The sequence below is a fragment of the Sardina pilchardus genome, chromosome 2, assembly GCF_963854185.1.
Source record: "Sardina pilchardus chromosome 2, fSarPil1.1, whole genome shotgun sequence".
In the NCBI taxonomy this organism is placed as follows: domain Eukaryota; kingdom Metazoa; phylum Chordata; class Actinopteri; order Clupeiformes; family Clupeidae; genus Sardina; species Sardina pilchardus.
This window is the reverse complement of record NC_084995.1, coordinates 42,721,899-42,746,166: the sequence shown is the minus strand read 5'-3', so window position 1 is coordinate 42,746,166 and position 24,268 is coordinate 42,721,899. Positions and strand designations below refer to the sequence as shown.

The 24,268-nt window shown below is 44.1% G+C and overlaps 3 protein-coding genes across 7 annotated transcripts; 2 read left to right on the top strand and 1 right to left on the bottom strand.

The window, feature by feature from the left end:
• Positions 1–95: 95 nt before the first annotated feature.
• Positions 96–8,311, top strand: psip1a (PC4 and SFRS1 interacting protein 1a). Of its 5 annotated transcripts, none has more exons than XM_062530686.1 (17): positions 96–207; positions 814–911; positions 1,054–1,130; positions 1,368–1,506; positions 1,757–1,855; positions 2,166–2,267; positions 3,031–3,075; positions 3,167–3,230; positions 3,372–3,477; positions 3,644–3,827; positions 4,037–4,140; positions 5,051–5,103; positions 5,270–5,340; positions 5,990–6,091; positions 6,408–6,609; positions 7,090–7,186; positions 7,425–8,311. In XM_062530686.1, exons 2-17 carry the CDS (start codon positions 840–842, stop codon positions 7,453–7,455), a joined length of 1,548 nt encoding a protein of 515 aa, XP_062386670.1. In that variant the 5' UTR covers positions 96–207; positions 814–839; the 3' UTR covers positions 7,456–8,311. The 5 variants fall into 5 exon arrangements, with proteins under 5 accessions (XP_062386670.1, XP_062386669.1, XP_062386668.1 ...); XM_062530685.1 differs by having other exon boundaries at positions 140–207; positions 790–911; positions 1,760–1,855; XM_062530684.1 differs by having other exon boundaries at positions 140–207; positions 790–911.
• Positions 8,312–9,109: 798 nt separating this feature from the next.
• On the bottom strand, positions 9,110–12,510 carry snapc3 (small nuclear RNA activating complex, polypeptide 3). The gene is made up of 9 exons (XM_062530689.1): positions 12,186–12,510; positions 11,978–12,064; positions 11,790–11,871; positions 11,456–11,560; positions 11,202–11,351; positions 10,974–11,056; positions 10,366–10,524; positions 9,674–9,781; positions 9,110–9,381 (listed from the first exon to the last, which is right to left on the bottom strand). The coding sequence occupies exons 1-9, from the start codon at positions 12,416–12,418 to the stop codon at positions 9,234–9,236; spliced, it is 1,155 nt and encodes a 384-aa protein (XP_062386673.1). The 5' UTR covers positions 12,419–12,510; the 3' UTR covers positions 9,110–9,233.
• A 694-nt stretch (positions 12,511–13,204) lies between these two features.
• Positions 13,205–24,087, top strand: LOC134075163 (tetratricopeptide repeat protein 39B-like). Its single transcript, XM_062530683.1, has 19 exons — positions 13,205–13,392; positions 13,828–13,856; positions 18,501–18,605; positions 18,755–18,886; positions 19,283–19,359; positions 19,605–19,672; positions 19,834–19,898; positions 20,304–20,409; positions 20,492–20,557; positions 20,731–20,839; positions 21,460–21,527; positions 21,615–21,674; positions 21,812–21,973; positions 22,157–22,248; positions 22,523–22,643; positions 22,745–22,856; positions 22,980–23,097; positions 23,297–23,413; positions 23,881–24,087. The coding sequence occupies exons 1-19, from the start codon at positions 13,357–13,359 to the stop codon at positions 23,981–23,983; spliced, it is 1,746 nt and encodes a 581-aa protein (XP_062386667.1). The 5' UTR covers positions 13,205–13,356; the 3' UTR covers positions 23,984–24,087.
• Positions 24,088–24,268: the final 181 nt, after the last annotated feature.

Below are 24,268 nucleotides of genomic sequence, written 5' to 3'. Positions count from 1 at the left end.
TATGTAGTAGCATTATTAATTCAACAGTCTATCTAAATTAAATCTATGCAGTAAGTAATCAAAGGAGTATGTTTTGATCCTGTTTTCTCCCCCTATTTCAAATCTCGATTGGTACCGTCGGTGTTCCACTGCGCGGGAGTAGAGCCTACTGCTTGTCGAAGGGTACGCTGGCTGTGTGCTGCTTGCTAACGACTAGTGCTAATTCCGGTAAGCATGGTGTCTATTAATCATTTTAAAAAGTGACTGTAGTAGAGGCACACTTACATCAATTGATTAGCTTTATTGCTAATTTCACTCACCGGGCCAAGTAGTGCCATAGCAGTTTGACAGCAAAGGTCATAGTTAAAGCTCACCAGCAGCACTATCTGCTGAAATTGCATACCGAGCTAACTACTGAAACCGAATGTATCCATGGAAATGCATGGGCAGTTCGAACTTGCTTGATGGAGCTGCCACCACGTGAACGCAACCAGGGTATTGTGAAACCATGTACTGCCTGGTTTCTTTTAAAATAATAAAAACAGGCATTGGGTGGATGCACGCTTTATTTGTTTGCATTGCATGGGGGAGGGGTCACTGGACAGTTAGCCTACTGACCCATCCACACCCTAAAAAAGCTTGACTTTCCCTCACGCGCCGAATGTTTTGTTTATGTGCCGATGTCATTTATGTTTTCAAAGTTACGTTGTTGCTGCAGTTCGTTCATTTTGAAGCCGTTTTTATTGCCATGATAACTTATGTTGTACTTTCACGAGATCATGATACTGCAACCTTATAATACTTATAAAGGTTTGTGTCACACTCACATGCAAGGTCTAAACGCATCAGAAGGAGAAAGCATGGCACGAGATTTCAGACCTGGAGACTTAATCTTTGCAAAGATGAAGGGTTATCCCCATTGGCCAGCCAGGGTAAGCATGGCACACATGAGACTTCCCTCATGATGACCACTGAGTGGGTTTGATGTTGAACAATCATCGTCAGTAAATGAATTATGCCCTCCAGTGACTGAAGTGTGACAAGTCTTACATTTGTGTTTTGTTTCTTTGAAAGATTGATGAAGTTCCAGATGGGGCTGTGAAACCGTCCAATATCAAATTCCCCATCTTCTTCTTCGGCACCCATGAAACGTGAGTTCGCCTGTTATGTGTGCTGCCCTGCAGAGTAAAGTGTGCTGCCCCACTGGTGCTTGTGTATGATGCATTATACAATTCAGTGGGCTTCAGAATGGGGAAATCTTCAGTAAAATAATTTATTCCATCAGCCTCAGCCAGCTACATTAATTCTTGACTAAGACCACACATACAGTATTCACGTATCTCATGACTTTCTCCTATTTATTCAATTTGATTTGAATTTTGATACAGGGCATTCCTTGGTCCCAAAGACATATTCCCATACTTGCCCAACAAAGACAAGTATGGAAAACCTAACAAGAGGAAAGGGTTCAATGAAGGCCTGTGGGAGATTGATAACAACCCGAAGGTGGAGCTGGGTGGAGAGAAGGTAGGGTGACGTGTTTAGTCTTTGTATAAATCGAGGATACACACTCCTGCATCTCCCATTCACCACAGCTCTTGATGATCCCCACCTTTAGTCCCACCTGACCACACTCAAGAGTGCCACTCTTGATTCGCTGAGAAAGCACCAAAGTTGTTGAAAAGATAAATGCTTTCAGCCTTCAAAAATGTAAATAATTGATGTATTTCTTGTGGACGAGTATGATTTTGACTGTAGAGATTCTTTATAACCTCAGCAGATGATGTCAGCTGAGTCGGCGGAAGACAAAGACTCGGACAGCAGCCCTGAGGGAGACGAGGAGGAAGAGGATGGGGAGCGGGGGAGGAAGGCCACGGTGGGTTACGTCCTGCTGACTTTGCACGTGAAGTTGTGCTGTTTCTGTGATCCCGATCTCTTTACCCACCCTGAACACTTTTCTCAAACCCCAAGGTCAGGTGCCCCTCAGTGCAGGCCTCCGGGCAGGGTCACCCCGTCGCAGACCCCCCCCCCACGAGCCTGCTGGTGGAGCAGCAGAGTGCTGCTGGGCCCCTTTAGCGAGCTAGGCCCTGTGTTTAACACCTGCACCGTGGGGCCCTTTAGCGAGCTAGGCCCTGTGTTTAACACCTGCACCGTGGGGCCCTTTGTGTTTTGGTGTTTTTGGCCAGGTGTCTGGCAGTGAAGCGGGTCAGGAAGAGGAGGAGGATGATGATGATGAGGAGGAGGAAGGGGAGATGGAGGTATCAGGGCAGGGGCCCCTGTTGGAGGAAGTACGTACTGTCCACTGCATGAGGGGAAGCGGTGGCCGCTGGAAAGATTTCATTCTGGTGTTCCGTTTTGCTGGGGGTGAATGGGACTGGGGACTGCATGCGGTGTACTGTACTGTGTGTGGAAGTCTAGCTGCTTTTGGATGCTTCATTTCCCCATATGGTTTCCATCACTGTGGCCAAGCTGGCGGCGGGACGTGGCAGGGTGGAAGGTGACGGTGAAGAGAGGGTCTGAAGCCTCGGGTTCTTTCACTCCTCTGTTGCTGTTCCCAGCCTTCTGAGAGGCTGTATGCTCGGAGCACTCCCACCTGTCTGCAGTAGGGACGCTGGTCAGGGCTTGCCCCTTCTCTCTCTCACGCGGAGCAGAGATGCAGCGCATAGTGCTTGATATGGCCACACATTCCCGTGAGCCATATGACCAGCGGAATGAGTATGCTACCTCATCGTCACCAAAATCACAAGTTCAACATCATCAGACGATGTCTCTTCTCCCTACACCCGTTCGTGACGTTATTTCATGACATTATTTTCTGCTGTGCCAGGTGTATGGGTAAGGAAAAGGCCAGTCATTATAGTCCGTGTTTGTTTTGGACTTCAACTGCTTCCAGGAAGAGGCTTATGACACCTTCCCACAGCAGGAGAAATCTCCAGACTGCATGCATCCTCTGTAGCACCATCTCCCACATCCATCCAGTTCAACAAATGTTCTTTTTTAATAGCTCTTATTTGTGAATCTGATTAATTATTGTTTTCTTTTCTTTTTAAGGAATCGACAGACACATCGAAACCAAAAAGAGGGCGAAAGAAAAAGGTAGTACCACTCATCAGGTGTGAGGTGATAAAAATATCAGTGATACCACCTTGCCCAGTGCCTCCTTAACGTTGTCCTGTGTGTTTCTCAGAGTGAAACAGAGCAAGACTCAGAGAGAGATGAGGCTGCCGCCAGTCCTACGTCAAGTCCACCTGGTAAGCCCCTTCACAGTTCTCGTGTTCGACCAGTGCTGTTCTATGTTGATGATGTATAAGCCCCTTTACAGTTCTGGTGTTCGACCAGTGCCATTCCATGTTGATGTATGTGTGTGTATGTGTGTGTGTGTGTGTGTGTAGGTGGAGACACACCTGTGCCTAAGCGGCGTGGCAGGAAGCCCAAAGCAGAGAAGATGCTCCTCCTGCAGCAGGCATCACATGACCCCCACGGCTCAGGCAGTGACATGTAAGCCCCTTTTTCTCATCATCGTGTGTGTGTGTGTGTGTGTGCGCTTGCTAAAGGGTGTGTTGTAACATTTTATGTTTATCCAACAGTAGTGTTGTTGATTAAGTGGTTTGTGTAGTGTGGTTTTTTTTTAGCTTTATTGATTGGTGTGGTGTCCTCATAACAGGGAGACTACTGCCGATTCAGAGCGAAAGAGGAAGCGAGGATCAGACGACAAGAGCAAACACCAGGATGAAGACGAGAGGAGGGCGGACGGCAGGAAGAGAAAGGACGAGACGAAGAAGGAGCCGGAGGCCAAGAGGAAGAGGAACGCCAAAGATGGGAGCTCCTCGGACTCTGAGGATGAGGAGGTGAGCATAAACACACTCGCTCTTCTCAGAGTATGCTAGTGAATATGTGGCGTTAAGGTTAGTACACTGACCCTTTCTTAGTGCTTATACACTCTGACTTAGCAAAATGTCTTCAGCTATGAGGTTAATACACGAGGGCAGTTACCCAGTGTGGCGTTGGTGTTGGTGCACTGACTGACCCTCTCTCATGTTCCCTCCGACCTCTACAGAAGAGCAGTGGACCAGGCAGGAAGCGCAACCCACTGAAAGCCCAGCAGAATACGACAGAGTCCGACAAGGACGAGCGCCGGCGCAAGGGAGACGACACCAAAGAGTGAGTGCAGGCCTCCAGCCACTGCTAGCACAGGCCTCCAGCCACTCTAAGTTCAGGCCTCCAGCCACTGCTAGTTCAGGCCTCCAGCCACTCTTAGCACAGGCCTCCAGCCACTCTTAGCACAGGCCTCCAGCCACTCTTAGCACAGGCCTCCAGCCACTCCTAGCACAGGCCTCCAGCCACTCCTAGCACAGGCCTCCAGCCACTCTTAGCACAGGCCTCCAGCCACTCTTAGCACAGGCCTCCAGCCACTCCTAGCACAGGCCTCCAGCCACTGCTAGTTCAGGCCTTCAGCCACTGCTAGTCCAGGGCAAGGAAGATGACACCAAAGAGTGAGTGCAGGCCTCCAGCCATTCTTAGCACAGGCCTCCGGCCACTCTTAGCACAGGCCTCCAGCCGCTCCTAGTTCAGGCCTCCGGCCACTCTTAGTTCAGGCCTCCAGCCACTCCTAGTACAGGGCAAGGGGTCGACACCAAAGAGTGAGAGCAAGTCTCCAGCCACTGGGGGATAGTTCAACTTTTTAAAGTGCTGCTGCCACAGTCTGTGCTGCTGCCCCACGCCTATGGAATGCCCTCCCTGACACCTTGAGGGCACCACAATCCATTGACTGTTTTAAAAAAGGCCTAAAGACATTTCTTTTTCGCAAAGCTTTTGGTCCTTTTTAGATGTTCTTAAACCTTTTTCTTTTTTCCTCTTTTTCTCTTTTATTAAATTGCTCATCTTATTTTTGTTTTTAACCTGTAGCACTTTGAGATCCCCGATGTGTAAAGTGCATTATAAATAAAATGTATTATATTATTATTATTATTATTATTATATTATTTTATTAGTGTGTTTGGAGTGGGGGTCTTCCTGTTTCTGTTGCTTTGTGTGTGATGAGACTTTTACTCGTGTTTAATTTCTCCTGTAGATTAGGTAAAGAAGACGGAAAGAAGGATGAGCGGAAAGGAGACCGAAGGAAAGGTGAATTTGAGAATGCTTCCTCTAGTTTGGAACTGTCGATGCTCTTGTGCCTTATTGAAAGAGTGTCACCTCAGGAGACCTTTAATGAAGCACGTTATGTTCACCTTTATGCATGAAGTTCCTCTTCCATGCTTTAATTTGTGTTGATGTGTTTCACCCAACTCAGAAATGTCCACGGAGCACCGTCTACAAAGGTTGCATGGAGAGATCAAGATCTCTTTGAAGATAGACAACCCTGTGAGTCCTTCAGTCTGCCCATTAAAAGAGCTTTTTTTCCAGTTAAGATGTTTAAAGATAGCCCTGCCCTTTTCTCTCCCCAGTGCCTGGGGCTGCTCTGGTGTTAATGAAAAACTCTCTCTGTGTATTGGTATGCCTGGGGTTATGCTTGCCTAGTCTTGGTGTGTGACTGTGACTGTGTCCAAAAGTCAAGCGTGCACGCTGGATAGTACCTTCTTTCCAGTAGCGTCTCAGTTAGCTTGCTCCTCAGTATGCGTCCCTACCTACATTTGGACAGCACAAAGTAGTTGGCGTCACCTGACTCGGGGTGGGGGGTGTGTTGACGATTTGCATGACGTGTGGGGCTTGACCTGCGCTGCGCAATGAATTATGGGATATCTGAGGCCAAAAAAGATGCATCGATGCAAGCTTGAAAATCACGGCAAACGTAGTACCCATCTAGTGAGAGCGCTTAACTCTCGGACAGTCTATTCTGACGTAACGTCCGGAAAATGCACACTGCCCAGCGTGTGTACTTATGTTTCAGGCATAGCCTGGGTGTAAGAGAGAGAGAGAGACAGACAATGTGTCTGTTTGTGAAGTTTGCTCCTCTATGAACTAAAGTGATATTTGCTGAAGCGTTGAGTGCTTGTTTAATGCATATTCCCAGGATGTGAAGAAGTGCCTGGTTGCGTTGGACGAGCTGGGCTCTCTACACGTCAGCACCCAGCACCTTCAGAAGCACAGTGAGCTGATCGCCACGCTTAAAAAGGTACCGACTCACAACAATTAGCCCATTTCACAAGATGTCGCCACTGTGTAAACTAACTTCCTCTGGAACAGCTCAGTCTGCAGGAAAGACATGAACAGGAAGATGTTTTACCCTGCCAATTAAGGCATCATTAACATCAACTAGGCCAGACACCTGGACACTGTGAAATGGGCTAATCGCGCCCTTCTTCCTTACTTTGACATGTTGCTCTAGTAGTGACTCTCTCCAGGGCTGATGTATGCCCTGCCTTGAGCAAGTAACTTTAATTATGAGACGCCATTTCTAACCTGGAGGGTTTGGTCGTGTCTTCCCTCAGATCCGGCGGTTTAAGGCCAGCCAGGACATCATGGACAAGGCCACCATGCTGTACAACAAGTTCAAGACCATGTTCCTGGTGGGCGAGGGGGACTCCGTGCTGAGCCAGGTGCTCAACAAGTCTCTGGCCGAGCAGAAGCAGTACGAGGAGGCCAAGAAAGGAGCGCTGAAGAAGGCCGAGCAGGCCAAGGAGCAGAGCGCCGGTGAGACCACGACGCACAGCAGCCCTGTCATCAGGGCCTGCACAGCACACTACTGTTAGAGTTATACTGATGATGTACTCTTATAGCCAAGGAGCAGAGCGCGGGTGAGACCACGACGCACACAGCAGCCCTGTCAGGGCCTGCACAGCACACTACTGTGATAGTGACCGTTCCTCTTCTCACCTGTCAGGGCCTGCACTGCACACTACTGTGATAGTGACCGATCCTCTTCTCACCTGTCAGGGCCTGCACTGCACACTACTGTGATAGTGACCGATCCTCTTCTCACCTGTCAGGGCCTGCACTGCACACTACTGTGATAGTGACCGATCCTCTTCTCATCCGAGGCTCTTGGAGCATTTTGACCTGCATTAATGATAGTTAATGGCATCCCTTTTTAAGAAGGCATTTCAGTCCAAGTGAATGTTTCAGCTGCCATTGCTTGTGTGTATATGTGATGATGTTTTTGGTGCACCACAGAGGGGCAGGTTGCCAATGGAGAGTCCAGTCCAGAGGTGAAGCAGCAAGAGCCTGAGCAGAACAAAGCCGCTGAAGAGAGCCAAGCTGTGGAGAACAGGTTGGATTTATTTCCCCAGAGCAGAGTTCCTTTTTCTACTTTTCTCTTCCTCTTGGCCCAATTGTGTCCAGCTGTTTTGTAGGGTATAGACTGGAAACTTGGAAAAGCCTACTCATTTGACCAGTTTTACCTAACACGTTACCAGTAATGAGCGGAGTTATCTGTAAGTGTGAGGACCTGTTCTGGAAATAATCTACCTTGAGACTTGAGTCAGACCCGTCTCTGTTTTTGCCTTTAGTGCGCCAGTAGCCCAGCAGGAGTCCAGCTGAGACCAACGGCCTCTGTTGTGATGAAGAGGAAGCGCTGGCCTGCAGGCACCGGTCACACTCCAGCACACAGTCTCCACTGGGACCACAGCACATCTCCTCAGAGACGAGTCCAACAGGGATTCATCCTCAGCAGCGTGCGTTTGCACACCTCTCAAGTTGCCAGACAAAAAAATAACACATAAAGATTGAGTATTGAGTTATCTGACAAATTTGCCCCCATGTTTAAGGAATTGGACTTCCAACAGTGATGGTTGACCTTTTTGTTACACTGAAAGTGCTCTGAAGTTTAACAGTTTAAAGCTCACTCAAAGGTTACGCACATATCTTTTCTTCTTTGTGCCTTTTTGTTTTGTTGAAAAAGTGGCAAAACCAGGGCAACCGTGCCATAGTAGTGGCTCAGTTTGGACCATTTGGCAGATGTTGTAAGTTTTGAAATGAAATGCATTGCTGGCATTCCTTTGCCACCACCTTTGGTCACTAGATATTTCAAATGTACTTCACTTACCGTGATGTCCAACCTGCTCTATGCAGCCAGTTAGTTGTAAGTGGTTTAGTGAAGTAGTCGGGATGGTGGTGTCCCTGTCTGCGGGTCATCCGTTGTTGTAGTCGTCCCTAGCGTAGGTGTACATATTTGTTGAAGTACTCTCTAAGTGAACACAGTTTTGTCTCAGAAGTGCTACTAGGTAGACGTGCCAAAGTTCACCTTACCAAGGAACTGCTTATGTCTTCATTCGAATTGTCTGTTTTTATAGCTTATTCATTTTACTGGCGTTCATGTACTGTAAATAAGAGTATTTTTGTGCCTGTCTTAAAAAACTTTAACTGTTTTGTTCTCACTAATAAAGCAGTGGTTACATCAAAAGCTTGCTTAATGAATTATTGGTGGAGTAACATTGCATTTTCTCTGGAGCTTTACAAGATAGAAAATACATTTGTATTGTCTCTGAACACATGTAACTACATTTTGCTGTTGGTATTACATGGCAGTTAGTGGGGATTTCTAGTGCTCTTTTGCCAAGCCAGCAACACTTCCCCTTTCAGTGCAGTCTCCAGTGACTCAACAAGTAACACTGTGGATGGACAAGCAGATGTTTGTCCTGACTACAGAGCCTAAAAGAGACCACAGTACCTCAAGAGAGAGAGACCTCAGTACCACAATGTGGAATATGATATGCCGACAGGCAGCTGTGAGTGGAATATTACCTGTAGGTCCCTAAAGGTACTCAAGGAAGATGCATAATTAACTAATATAAAGGATGAGCAAAATGCCATCACTCAGGGAGCAACGTGTCATGTACAGTACGATCTAAAGCTATTATATGTGCATAGGCTGCTCATGGTATTAAACATATACCATGGTAATAGATTTTGCTTACTAAATTAGCTATACAGTTATGGCCACTATTTTGATTAAGGCTCATAAAACTTTCAGCTACCTCACTGAATTGTCTGGAGAACTTGGACACCAATAATATAATGCTTTCTTTTGATGTGTGGTTATCACAGTACAGTATATCAATCAATCAAAGCTTCCTTTCACTTATTTACAGATGTACTCTGTCAGGAAAATGAATAAGTAGGGCTATGCCTGCAAGTCCACAAAAAAGCCATGCTCAACTTCAGTGCGAAGAGGAACCTGACTAAGACAGGGATGTGAAGACTGAAGATATTTTAATAAATTAAAAAAATATATCACTGTATATACATATCAATGGAAAAAACAAGTGAATGTAATGTAAACGAGTCATAAACAAATAAAGTCAAAGCGTAAGTGAGACTTAGTTGAAAACTCCAGGGTCCACAAACGCATAAGCCTGGAAGTCATACAGCTTATTCCCTTGGGCATCATAATGGAGCATGCGGAAGCATTTATCGCAGAACAGGCACGGATCCATGGGAGTGAGGCGGTCATTAGTGGTGATCCACCTGAAGAAATAGAGCCAGAGTCACAGACAACCAATTAGCAAGCTGTAAAATGTCCAATCCACTAATGACAGAAGGTGCCTCTCATGTAAAGTTTATACGTCCTCCCTCGCTCCTCGGGCCTCGATCCTCACTGATCTACATAAAGAATGATGGGGTGGCAACAACGATAGTCTATCCCTTCGTCTATCTTTCTTTATGTAGATCAGTGAGGATCGAGGCCCGAGGAGCGAGGGAAGACGTATAAACTTTACATGAGAGGCACCCAATGAGCGTGTTGGGATGTGGGCCTCACCGGCTGATGTACAGGTGACACACACAGCACTTGCGTGTGATGACTCTGTGTTTGTGGACGAGCAGTGGGTACAGGGTCCGGTCTCTGCAATCATCCGCATGGATCAACCTGACGAGTATGGAGGCAAATCCAGTTAAACAGTATGTCCAGTATGAAACAGTATTTCCATGCCTGAGTCTAAAATTTAACAAATTTAAATGTTTTTGCCTATCACCTTTTTTCATGACTGATCTTAGAATGTCAAGGACATCAGATTTAGCACCCCTACTTTAAAGCAACACTAAAGAGTTTTTTGTACCTTAACATAATGTTTCCAAAATCATTTCAGCGGTTCATCAACTCGTAACAGGGTGAACGGCACTTCTGCATTCACTTTGCGGCACTCTATCGGCTATTACCGCACTATGTAACTTTACCAGATCAGGTAGTGTACCTGTAGGTCGATGAAATGAGACCCAAGAAACTATACATTTGACTTGCTTCGATGTCGCAATACATCATACTTTCAAATCAAGTCAAATTATGCAACATGCTCTACCATGTCTGTGGACATCGTTATTTGGTGGATAAACAAATAGTGTACGTGCAACAGAGGAAAAGTGCTTTAGTGTTGCTTTAACTCACTCATGAAATCTGCATCCATTTGCAACACACATATCTAGGAATGATTGTGCTGGTATTGAACTGCACACCTTATGTCAGTGAGGACCATCACGTGCTCACAGTCTCCCTGGTGGCAGTAGAAGTAAGGGTAACCAATCTTCATCCTGAGGTCATAGAACGTGGTGTCCTCCATCTTGGCCGTCTTAAACTCCGGGAAGTCACGCGTCTTCGCCCACTCGCGTGTGGTCCTGTGACATCACAAAAGCCCTATTAAACACTGCTGTTTCACAGTGAGAGTTCTGAGCACAAAACCTTTACTAACTTAACACTATGAAACCAAAATGAACAAAGGGCTATTTTAGCAATCAATTAAACAGTTGCTTATGCTGTGGAGATTTCTGTTGCAGTTCCACAGGAAGACTACTATGGAGTGACCACATGCAAAAGCCACCAGGCCTGCCCTGTGGTAGGTTTGACATTTTGAGTGTGGGAGGAACACAGAGGAGCATCTCCAAATCGATTCTACTGATGGCTCACAAGACTGGTCAAAGTCATGCAATAGCAGTTACACTGTGATATGTGTGACACCTTCCTTGGCAAAACAAATCGATGACATGGCAATATGCCCACAGGAACTGGTGCAATCGTTTAGCCACTTGAGAGCAGTCTTCAGAAATAAGTCATGATAAAGGCTTACTCGCTGATGTCCCGACATTCTGGGTATCTCATGTCATTATAAAAGACTCCCTCAAAGTAGAAGAACGCAGACTTGTAGTGATCCTAGAAAAGAAGAAGTTTCTGTTTAGTTTTCTGTTGACTGATACAGAGTAACAACAAAAGCCTGCACAAGGAAGTCACAGTTGACACAACAAGGCTAGTAACCAGTCCTTGGCCATGCATAAGCCCTTCTTCTCCCTCATCTGACCTTGCTGATGTACTCGGGTGTGGCATCAGGCATGTTGCTGAACTCCCCAAACACCTGGAGGTCACTGACACAGCAGAGAGCGTCCCTGAGCTCGCTGAGCTTCTGGCTTCCCAGCACCTGCAGGGTCTGATAGGCCCTCACATGCCTGAACTAAAGACACAGTAAAGAACATGACAGTTAATTATTAGCTGTGAAAGATCAAGTGTCCTCATCTTTTCGCGAACGGCTCCAAAAGCACATAATGTAGCACATACCCTTTCAAAGATAACCGGGTAGATGATGTTGAAAGTCAGGAGGATCTCTCCTGCTGGGACCTCACTGGAGGGATCCTCTGGCATTAACCCGAGGTGCACACTTTCCTATGTGGTAGAGAGAGTATGTGTTCATCATATTCACAGCTTTAGGGTTTTGTAGGCTCCTGTGTCAGAAGTTGCTGTGTTACTATACAGCAACTGTTGAGCAACATTACAGAATAGATTATGTTACATCGTACATCACATTCATGTCCAGATGGTTCATCAACTGAGAATTAATGGTTGATGTGTTTATGTCTACATGTTGCTTTTCTGACATAATCATAGAACTAACCATCTCATTATAGTAGTTGTCGTGTCTTCCAAGATTGTCTCTAGCAAGACTGTCTTTGTAATCTTGTCGTTTTTTCCGAAGCCTGCAATTCAAAATGCAAAGTCTTCGTAACGTACACAGTAGACATCAGCAGACACGTTCTGCAACAGACACAAGCTACCAAGTGAAGAAGGCGGGCTAAACGTTACCGCAAACACGCAAGTTCAGGATCTGGTGGTACGACACTGGTATCAACTGGCTGGTCATCATCAGAATGACTCTTCAACGAATCCACACTATATGGAAACAGTGAAACGAATCAGTGTCGAATAAAATAAGATATCAAAGTAAAATTAAATTTAGAACTATCATCAAGAAATCCAGTTTCTATTCTGTAACTATTTTGGGCTCACAAACCTGCAGATATCTTTGAGCTCGTTCAGCGTCTCTGTGGGAATTTCTAAGAGCTCTGCAAGTTGCGCATTCTCAATTTCTTCGGACTTTGTCTCGTAAGAATACAGATCGGGCGGCAGAGTTTTGAGCCACAAATTTCTAAATGAGCCGATATGAATGACTTGCGTGTTTAAATCATTAATTTCATATCTAGGAACATTTCTAACTAGCGTTTCATCTGCGTTTCCCTCCGCCATGTTTCTTCAAATATCATCATCACAACGTCATCACAGTAGTGCTTCTGGGAAGTGTAGGTTCAGTGATGCTTTGACGCAACCATGACCACCACCTAGCTAGTCCGCTATGAATTGCATTTAGCGAAAGCGCTGGTGCCTCTCATTTGGTGTTATACACCTTCCCTTCCTTCCTCGATCCTCGTCCTCGCTGATCTCTGAGATAGAGAATGATGGGGAGGCAACAATAGTGTATCCAGTGATAGATCCGTGGGAACGCCCTCGAGCATCGAGGATTGAGGAGCGTGTTTGAAATACATGCCCATGGGTTTAACAATTTGCGCATACCAAAGCCAACGATATCGATGGATTTGGCGCATACCAGAGAACTTTTCATTAAATGGGCTCTGTGCATATTCACAAACTGGTAGTTTTACCTTATTTACTGGTGACTCTGATTCGTCAATTGGTGTGTCAGTTTGTCTGTTAATTTGTGACATTTGCAAAATCAGTGATTTCAACAATCCATTAGCTAACTGCCGCGTCCCTGGATAAGTTGAAATTTCCAAGAAGTGTTTGTAAAGTGATCACAAAATTGCGAAAATGGAGTAGGAGTAAGTAGAATGTGGAAGTTTTATCAATAATAATCGATTAAAAAATAGCCTACATTTTCTAATTCGAATATAAATTGGCGGATCCTTGGGTGACCTGGGCAACTTCCCCATGCGCCCAGGGCAGCATAGCCTATTTGTGGGTGGGTGGTCGCCCAGGGCGTCATACAAGTTAGGGCCATATATCTAGTCACGGTGGAATGTGAAGGCGTTTCAAGAATTGCAATTTTTTTTACGTCAACACTTTAAGGATTAAAAGGATGTTTTCAGTGAAACTATTGGACTGGCAGTGGGTGCGTCTGTCGTTCAGCGTCTGCAGAATCTCGTGCTGGAGAGCGTCCGGACTAGGCAATGGCTCAAGTGATAATTACACATTCTGAAACAAAGGTGAGTTTATTTTGTATTTCACTGGGTATGCCATGTAGGCATATGTTCCTATTTAGGTGCAGAGCAGCAACATCACAAATAGGCTACTGATATTTTTCTTGTTTAGGCTACAGTTTTTTGGTTATGACCCCAGATATCCACACGATGCTATTAACCAGATGTGACTTTGAATGAGCTTGTAAGCTTTTTAACGTGGTCGTGGGCAAACGGATAGGCCTAACTTATCAAGGAAATAGGCTAATTATAGGCTTTACCTCCGAGAGGCTGCCCACCCAAAACATATAAGAGCAATGTAGCCTAATTCGTTTTACTACGTTTAAAAACATGTTTTTGCGGCACAAATCAGCACAAACAACCAGCAATGCCCTTGACATTGGATGACATGGGGGACCAGCTTCACCGAGGTCATAGGCAAATTTGTGATTTGTCTTTCAGGATGAGGATGCCTTTGCAAGCATCATCAAGTAAGTCTGACACTTTAGTTCTCTTTTTTGTGTTCTCAGGGCAGGGGCAACCTGCTGCCTTAATTGATTAAGTGCATGAATAGGCCCATGATCTGTATGTCTGCCTTTCCTGTTCGCTCTTGCTGAAGCACATGGACATTGGGCAATGTCTAGCTCAACATATTCGGTTTTATTAGATGCCCACGGGTTGACTGTATTTCACAACAAATATGAGTAGCTCATGTTTTGTCATGGGAACATATTGTATGTCAATGTCAATGTCAATGTCAAATTTATTTGTATAGCACAATTTACAGACGGCTGAGCCGCACCAAAGTGCTTCACAGTAAAGTGCAAAAATGCAGAGAGTAAGTAAAAAGAGACACACATTTAGTTAAAAAGATAAAAAGAAACAAATAAAAACAAAAGGAGAGATATCAAAAGGTGACCATGGGACACTGTAAACAGGTGATTAAAAGAAGGGGACCCTAATTAAAAGCAAGTGCAAAGAGATGGGTTTTTAACAGGGATTTAAAACTGTGCACAGACTGGGCCGCACGGATGTGGAGGGGGAGGCAGTTCCAGAGACTAGGGGCTGCAACCGCAAAGGCTCTATCCCCCTTTGTCTTTAACCTGGTCCTGGGCACTTCCAGTAGCAGCTGGTCAGCTGACCGTAGTGCTCTGGAGGGGATGTGGTGATGGAGGAGATCAGACAGGTAAGTGGGGGCCAGACCATGGAGGGATTTGAATACAGTCAGTAGGAGTTTGAAGTCTATGCGGTAGCGGATGGGTAGCCAGTGGAGTGATGCAAGGACCGGGGTGATATGTTCTCGCTTTTTTGTACAGGTGAGTAGTCGAGCAGCTTTGTATATCCAAAGTAGTGCATTCATGGGCAGTAGCAGCAGCTCAAAAATCCATAAAATATTCCTAAAAGTCTGATTTAAACAGCTTGCTTTGGAGCAATACTGAAATTCCTCCATGCATATAGGCCTACAGACAAAAGGTACATCATGAACATTTTTATTTAACAGCCTAAAAAGCTTTAACGGCTGTATAAGTATAAGTATAGGCTACTCTTTTGATCCCGTGAGGGAAATTCACTCTCTGTTTTTATCCCAATCCGTGAATTGTGAATTAGTGAACACACACAGCACACAGTGAACACACTAACCCAGAGCAGTGAGCTACCTGCTCAACCCACGCAGGGATAATAATAAACAATTCTTAAATGATCATCTCCGACCACGCACCAGTGCCACTTGCTTTTCAATTTCAACAGACCAACAAACAAAGACCAATGTGGTGCTTCAACACCATGCACGTTACTTCAAAATTGTGATTTCATAGAACATCTGAAAAAATAACCTTGGAGTATTCTTAGAACTAAAATGTGGAGTCTGCCTCATCACCTCAATCTCTGTGGGAGACTACAAAATGTTCCCTCAGAGGAATATGTACTTCTTTTGCTTCTTATAACTGCACTTCTAAATTGAAAACAATAAATGCGTTAGAGAATGAAATTAATAATGTTGAATCTGAACAAAAAGCGAGATTCTCCAGTCAGAAACAATCAACTTTTGGATCTTAAATTCAAATTGAACGATTTACTCAAATTTAAAGCTGAATTTGCAATACATCGTACCAGGGTCATCATACTAAAATAATTTGGCTTGTAATAATTTTATCTCCATGATTAAAACCCTGTACAGTAACCCTGTTGCATGTGTTTAAACAGGTAACATACTCTCAAAAACATTTCCTTTATACAGCGTGGAACATGGCAAGGCTGCCCTGTCCCCTATCTCTCCTTCTTTTTGCACTGTCACTGGAACCATTTAGGAACCGTTAGCTCAATTTATTAGACCCGGTCATATCACCCATTGAGTTACAGGGTACCCAACACAAGATCTTTTGCAATGCAGCTGATGTTATGCTCTATTTTACATCTCAACATCTCAGATATTTCAAGTGTTTACTCAGTTTGGACAGTTCTCAGGTTACATAACTGGGACAAGTCTCTTCTTGTCCCCCCTCAATATAGCCATGCCAATCAACATGTTAAAGGGATATTCTGACATTTTTGGAAATACGCTCATTTTCCACCTCCCCTCGAGCAAAATAATCGATATTTACCTTTTCCCCTTTCATCCATTCTGTGAGTCTGGCAATACAACTTTTAGCTTCAGCCTAGCATAGATCATTGAAACGGATTAGACCAGTAGCATCTCGCCTGCTAGCATCATGTTTAAAAGTGACTAAGATTTCCGGTAATTTTCCCATTTAAAACGTGTCTCTTCTCAAGTTAGAAAGTGCAATAAGACCAACTGAAAATGAAACCTGGCGTTTTTCTAGGCTGATTTGACATGGAACTACACTCTCATCTGGCATAATAATCAAGGCAACTTACAAACGTACCATGGGTGCAGTGATATGGGGCAGCCGTGGCCTACTGGTTAGGGCTTCGGGCTTGTAACCTGAGAGTTGGCGGTTCGATCCCCGACCAGTCCACGGCTGAATTGCCCTTGAGCAAGGCACCTAACCCCTCACTGCTCCCCGAGCACTGCTGGTTGGGCAGGCAGCTCACTGCTCTGGGTTGTGTGATTCACCTCACTGTGTGCTGTGTGTTCACTAATTCTGTTAAGTTGGGTTAAATGCAGAGAACTGAATTTCCCTCACAGGATCAAAAAAGTATATTCTATTCTATATCACGCAGCATCTGAAAATAGTCCCCATAGACAACAAGCAGTAGTGCCAGTAGTTTGCAAGTTGCCTTGATCATTACGCCAGATGAGATTGTAGTTCCATGTCAAATCAGCCTAGAAAAAACGCCAGGTTTCATTTTCAGTTGGTCTTATTGCACTTTCTAACTTGAGAAGAGACATGTTTTAAATGGTTAAATTACGGAAATCTTAGTCACTTTTAAACATGATGCTAGCAGGCGAAATGCTACCGGTCTAATCCGTTTCAATGATCTATGCTAGGCTGAAGCTAAACGTTGTATCGCCAGAATCACAGAATGGCTGGATGAACGGGGGAAAGGTAAATATTGATTATTTTGCTCGAGGGGAGGTGGAAAATGAGCTTATTTCCAAAAATGTCAGAATATCCCTTTAACATGTTGATTGGCATGGCTATATTGAGGGGGGACAAGAAGAGACTTGTCCCAGTTATGTAACCTGAGAACTGTCCAAACTGAGTAAACACTTGAAATATCTGAGGTAATGATGTTGAGATGTAAAATAGAGCATAACATCAGCTGCATATTCCAAAAATGGCGGAACATCCCTTTAATATTTAAAAGGCAAGGTATGTCATTTGATGAGGAAAAGGAGGCAAAACATCACCAAATTCTCAAGCATATCCTGAATCAACTATGACTGACTTAAACATGACATTTCCACTGATTTTCAGAGATGGTCTCTTAGGGAGGATATCCATAATCAAAATTAATGTTGGGAGACTTTTCTCTTCTCTTTTCTATGATTCCCATCCCACCGCCACCTAACTATTTTAAAGAGCTATAAACGATGACCACCAAGTTTATATGGCATCCGTTTCCACATTCTCCAACAATCCAAATCATCTCGGGATTTGGCCCTGCCAAATTATAAACTACTGTATATTACTGGTCTTTCCAGGTGAGAGCAGTACGAACCTGGTGTAACAGAGCCTCTGATACCTCCTGGCACCAAAAAAGTCTTCCCACATTGACTAGAAGATCTGACCTTTGCTGGTGTAAAACTTCAATTAGCGCAGAAAGCATTTGGTCCAATCATTACTAATTCCCTACATATCTATCTGATATTCAAAAACATTCTTAGGCTATACACAGACATTCTGTGACAGTTCTCCACTTTGGTTTAATATAACCTTCTACAGAGCTCTATACCATATGAATATGACTGTTGAGCCTCCAAAGGTATTCACACTCTAAAGGATATTTATACTGATCAAGGCCTATACAGTATGCTCATTTCAAGAACTTAAGCCAGGGAGAAGCATTCTTTTTCATGGTTTCTATATCTTCAATTGAGATCTTCTCTTCGTGCTCATGGGGTTCCATGGGACACACGATTACGACCACATTGTTTAGATGCATGGGTGAACCCCTCAGTAAGGCTGTAAGGCTATTCTCCATGTTTTACAGCAGCCTCATATCTTTAAAAAACAAAGTTGGGAGCATAGAATTGTCCAAAATCTCTTGGTTAATGCTGAAGCATTCAGAGTTCCTTTCACTGGAACTAAGAGGTCAAGCCCAGCTCAGAGATGGCCCCTTCCTGTTCCAACATGACTGCACCAGTGCACAAAGGTCATAAGACATGGTCCATAAAGACATGGATGACAGTTTGATGTTGATAAACTTCACTGGCTTGCACATAGTCCTGACCTCAACCCAACAAATCAGTCTCCTCAGAGGCAGAGCAGTTGCCATATATTACTGTGCCACAGTTGGTGAGGATGCTTTCAGTGGTGCAGCGGTGAGTTGACCAGGATCTGAGGGGACAGGTGGACTATACCGGTACTCGGCTCTAACTTTGTCTTTGATTATCTATAGGATCAATGGCTTTCTGACTTTATAGGAACTATCTGATCTGATTCCTGTCGTAATTTGTTGTGATGAATATGTATGGATTCACATCTGATGCTTGAACCTCTTTTCCGTAGGCCGACCCAGATGGACCTCGAGGTGGCACTAAGTGAGAGTTTTACGGCGCTGAATCTTTTCCTGAACAACAAGTTTTTAGAGGCACTTGATATCCTCAGACCATGGTATGTGGACACCACACAAGTAGAGCATGATTCTGATACTTACTCAATTATCCAGCCCAATTCAGTCACTGTGTGTGTATGCATGATCTAAAAACGATGCTAAATAGTATGTATACTTTAACTATATAGTATGGTGTTCCCCCTTGCAGGAGGAATGACAGCATGTACCATGCCATGGGATATAGCAGCATCCTGGCTATGCAGGCTGGGATGACCTTTGAACCAAAGGATATGGAGAAGGCTGTCGAAGCACTTCAGGAGGCCCTGGTCACATGCCAAAGGTACTCCCAGGTCTTCAATGTACCTGCATGTCTGATGTTAAGGGCTGTTCACACCAAGAACGTTAACTATAGCAATAATTGTAAAAAAAAATGATCGCTTTAGCAAATATGAATGGCCGTGTCCGCACATCAACTATAACGATAACGGCATGAGGAATGGTATCGTTGTCGATCACTTTCAGATCGATGTTGAGAAAAAGCTGACAGCCAATCAGAATCCATAAAAAAGCAATCACGTTCATCAACACAAGGAGAGACTTTCCTTATCGTTGGTCAGTGTGGATGCTTTTATTGTTATAGTTATCTTTATAGTTCTCGTTCCTGGTGTGAACAGCCCTTTAGTTTGTGTATGGCCACAGTGTTTCATGCTTGCTGTCTTTTTCCTTCATATGTCAGGTTCAGAAGGAAGATTACGTTTGTTGAGGCCATTTCAAACATGGTCTCCAGACGGGACCCACCGCAGATGACCGAAGGTCTTTTTCACCATCATTACTTGTATTGTCCTTATCTACTGTTGTTTCTTCTGTACTCTCATCCTAAACCTGATGTCTCCACTCTGTAGAAGAGATGCATGCTGAGCTGTGCTATGCTGTTGTTTCTTCTGTACTCTCATCCTAAACCTGATGTCTCCACTCTGTAGAAGAGATGCATGCTGAGCTGTGCTATGCTGTTGTTTCTTCTGTACTCTCATCCTAAACCTGATGTCTCCACTCTGTAGAAGAGATGCATGCTGAGCTGTGCTATGCTGAGGTTCTACTCCAAAGAGCGGCATTAACCTTCATAGAGGTACAGCACTACAAACTCCTATTGAGCACAAGGGCTACTCCGTTTAGATTTAAAACTCTTAAACTTTCAGTTTTTGTTTGATTAATTTCTATGTGATTTCTATTACTACATCAGAGGGGTTCAGTGCAATGTTAAATAATTACTGTTTTGTGCTCCGTAAGGATGAGGGTATGATTGGCTTCATTAAAGGAGGAATGAAAATTCGAGCGAGCTATCAGATATTCAAGTGAGTGATTTTCATTTTTACCTCATCTTTGATCCCCTGATATATCTGAACTACATTAATGCTACCCATACTGATACTGAACTCACAATAGTATCCTTGTACTGATGATCCTGCCAATGATGTAATGATGCTGGTACCGGTTTGTCATTTGAATTTAATTTGTATGTCAAGAATGTGACATTGTGGCCCTGGCTGGGGTGCCTGCGCCGGGCACCAGCGACCCGGATTCGGTTGCCGCCCCGTGGTCCTTTCCGGATCCCAACCCTGCTCTCTCACTCCCATTCACTTCCTGTCATTCTCCACTGTCCCCATCATTAAAGGCATAAAAAAGCCCCCCCCCAAAAATAATTAATTAAAAAAAAAAAGAATGTTACTTTTTTTTCTTTTTTTCATTCTCTCTATCAGGCAATGCCAGGATCTGTTGAACGTGTCCCAGAACCTCAATGAAGAAAGTGACGCTTTCAAGAACTTTGCTGGAGGAGTCAACATGGGCATAGGCTCTTTTAATTTGGTATTATGATGGTTTTATATGTGTGCAGTGTCCGTACGTGTTTGTCTGCAACATGTGCAGCTCATGAGTCTCTTTTTTTCAGATGCTGTCCCTTTTTCCTGCCAAAGTCCTTAGATTACTGGAATTCCTGGGCTTTGCTGGTGATAGAGTGAGTATTGGTATAATAGTCAATTAGGAACATTTTAATTTGCTGTGACTCCTTTACCATCTTGTGTTAAGTTATACTGTAGTTCCCACCTCCACCTACATGAATAGCTGTTCACAGTCAAAAGGAAAAGCCTTCCTTCATATTCATGTTTCCATATGTAATCTCTTCCCCAGGAAGAGGGGCTGTCTCAGCTACACCAAGGTGCAGCCAGCAATACCCTGCGCTCCATCCTCAGCACACTCACTCTCCTCATGTTCCACACCTACGTCTCAGTTATACTGGGTGAGTTGTGTGTGTGTGTGTGTGTGTGTGTGTGTGTGTGTTGGCTTTATGTTGTGGTATGCTTGACTGTTTAATGCACCCTGACGCTGGAAACCACCAAGAATCAGTTGCTCATGGCTTTACAGTGGATGTTAATCAAGGAGCTTTACATTACTGCCCGTGACCACATTGTTGACTTGATTGCTACTGGTGTTAGGAATGTTTCATCAACAGAAGCATAAAAACACGTGTAATGCCTCATTGGTTCAAAGGCCCAATGAGGCATTGTAATCTGTAATCTCCTTAACTCCCCTGACGTTTTTGTAGATGATGGCCGAAAAGAGAAGTGACTGTCTTCGAGATAAGATGTTTTTTTAAACTACGGACATAATCTCATCAGGCCCTACAGGGAGGCTACACGGGGTCCACAACTGAAGCACTCTGTTCGCGTAGCGTAAAAACTTGGTGTATAGCAAAATGTACTTCCAGTCTCACACACTGGCATTAAAGCTGTATGCATGATGTGGTATTGTTTGGTTTGTGGATCGTGGAGCCTTGAAGTGTATGTGGTTACTCCCTCCAGTGGTAAGATTATGTAATACAGAGGTTTTACTAAAATAATACCGGTATTGTTTTTCCAGGGACTGGCGAGTGTAATCTTGCTGAAGCTGAAACCCTGCTGGAGCCGTATGTTCAAAAGTTTCCCAATGTAAGAAATGTTCCTACTTTTATCTCTTCAACAAGAGCTACAAACATCCTTTAATCCTAATATGTGTAGTTTTGTGTCCTCCACTAGGGGGCGCTCATGCTTTTCTACACTGCCAGAATTGCAGTGCTAAAAGGGAACTTTGAAATGGTGAGTACTCTTGCTGCATTGCATGAGGCCCAGGGAAATGTATTTTAGTTTCCTGTAATGAAATGCAATTGGTAAACAAAATCTCCTTCTGAATAAGCAACACAAATGTGTATGTTCTGTATGCTACTGCGTCACAGGGCCAGGAGAAGTTTCTGGAGTGCATTGCTGCCCAGCAGGAATGGCGTCAGGTCCACCACTTGTGCTACTGGGAGCTGATGTGGTCCTATTCCTACCAACAGAACTGGTTGGAGGCCTATCGCTATGCAGACTTACTCAGTAAAGAGAGCAAGTGGTCCCAGGTACAGGGGATCATGTGAATTTAAATCCTCTTTGCTGTCATCATTCTTCATGTTCTTCATTTTCAACATTATACAACCCATCACCCCCATGTTTCTATTCAAGTATATTTTTATTTCCTGAACAATCTGATCTATTCCAGTCGTCTTGGCATTTCAGTTCATAACCATATGTGTGGTCCGCAGGCCACCTACGTGTTTCAGAAAGCCTCCATTCTGAGCATGATGCCACCGGAGGAAGTGAGCAAGACTGGAGAGCAGGTTGAGGAGCTGTTCAGGTGAGCAGCATGAAGGACTGTTGTGGAGGTGGAGTTGCACTCTTCCTGTTCAGTCAGAGAAGACTAATGCATCAAAAAATATCAATGTTTAGGTTTTCATTCCTAGGGGAGAGAAGCTGGTTTGCAAGCACTTTCTCAGATTCATTTAAAAATAAATAAATAAAAAAAACAGATCAACAGTCTGACAAAGTTGTTTTCATTATCCTTTGGTTTTTGATTGTTTGTTTAGAGTGCATATTAATTGCTTCTATTTCTGTTTGTCCCTATTATTTAGACAAGTGGAAAGCCTTAGGCTGAAATTTGCTGGAAAGTCTGTCCCTACTGAGAAGTTTGCAGCACGGAAAGCAATACGCTACAGAGATCCTGAACCAACTAAATTGGTTATCCCTGCTCTGGTCAGCACAGTCCGTCCATCTGATGCACTCCACCACGTTTTACAACAGCATGAATATAGGAATACAAATCTGTGTGTGACCCGATCCTCTGTCTTATTCAGGAAATGATGTACGTGTGGAATGGCTTTACTATTGTGGGCAAGAGGCCTGAGCTAACAGAGAGCATCCTCAACACCATAAAGAAAGCCGAGGAGCAACTGACCAGTGACCCGAGTGAGTTGAGGACTCTATCCTTTGTGGTGACGACATTGGTGTGCTACATGGCATGAACACACACCAGTTGTCTCGGCTGACTAACACAAGAGGCGTTGTCTGTGGTCTTCTCCTCTCCATCAGAGCCATCGGAGTACCTTGTTGATGACCAGTGTGTGGTGCAGATGCTGAAGGGTCTGTGTCTCAGGCACCTGGGCCGACTGCCTGAGGCCGAGAGCTGTTTCACTCACGTCATCTCAAAGTGAGCGCAGAAACCATCACACAAGATGAAAAATCACTATCTTGGTGTTCAATATTTTTTTATTTTATTTTTTCAGGACTCAGTGCTAGAAATACTTAAGTTAAAGTTGGCCTTGAAAGCTACAAGTACGCTGCTGAATAGACAAGGAGAAGACTTAATGTGGAGCAACTGGTATTAATGACATATTCTAACCCAACAGTGAGAAGAATATTAAATTTGATGACTATCTGGTGCCATTCACTGTGTATGAATTGGGCCTCCTCTACAACCAGCAAGGAGACACTGAGAAAGCCGTGACCTACATTGAAAATGCCAAGTGAGTGTTTCTCTTGACAAATTAATGTTTTATTCCAAAAAGTGGTTTGACTTAATTCCCCAATAATTCTCTTCATGAGACGACACAGACCAAGCATATACAGATATTTGACACATGGCATGCTAAAAGATACTGAAAGATGCAGCAAGCGAACATCTAACAAAACATCTCTCTCACACACACACACACACACACACACACACACACACACAAACTCCTGTCCCCCCTTTCGTTTTGGGGGACAGGCTCGCTCCGCTTTGTTCCAGGGCTGCCTGTGGGTGTGAAGACTTGTTTGTCCTTAGTGCACTCTCAGAATGGACAGCTAGTGTATTGTGAGGAGGAGATATTGCTGAATATGACAAAGTGTTACGGATTAGAAATTACTTTCAGCACCTTGTAGTCCTCAAAAAAACTGACTGACTAGGAAGAAAAATATATAAAAACAACTCCCACATCTATTATTGCAGGCTGAACTACAGGGATTACTCAATGGAATCAAGACTCCACTTCCGCTGTCATGCAGCACTTGCTAATTTGGGCCATGCTGTGGAAGGTACCATCCAGCAATAGAATGTCAGCATACATGTTCAATTCCAGTGTGCCTTTAGGTCATTATGTTTTTGATCCTATATTTACTGTACAGTACACCTGCATTAAACAGAGATTCCATTTGATGCAATGCTCAGTGTCTGTTTCTTGCAATTTTCTGACTGTGATTTTAATATTGCCATTAAATACCAGGTAGCATTTCAGTCATTTTTAGCATTTTAGTTCAGAATGGCTGTTCTGAGTCCTGCACAGGCTATTTTAGGACTGGTAAGGTCCATTATGACCAGGCCTACATTTGTCAGCCCT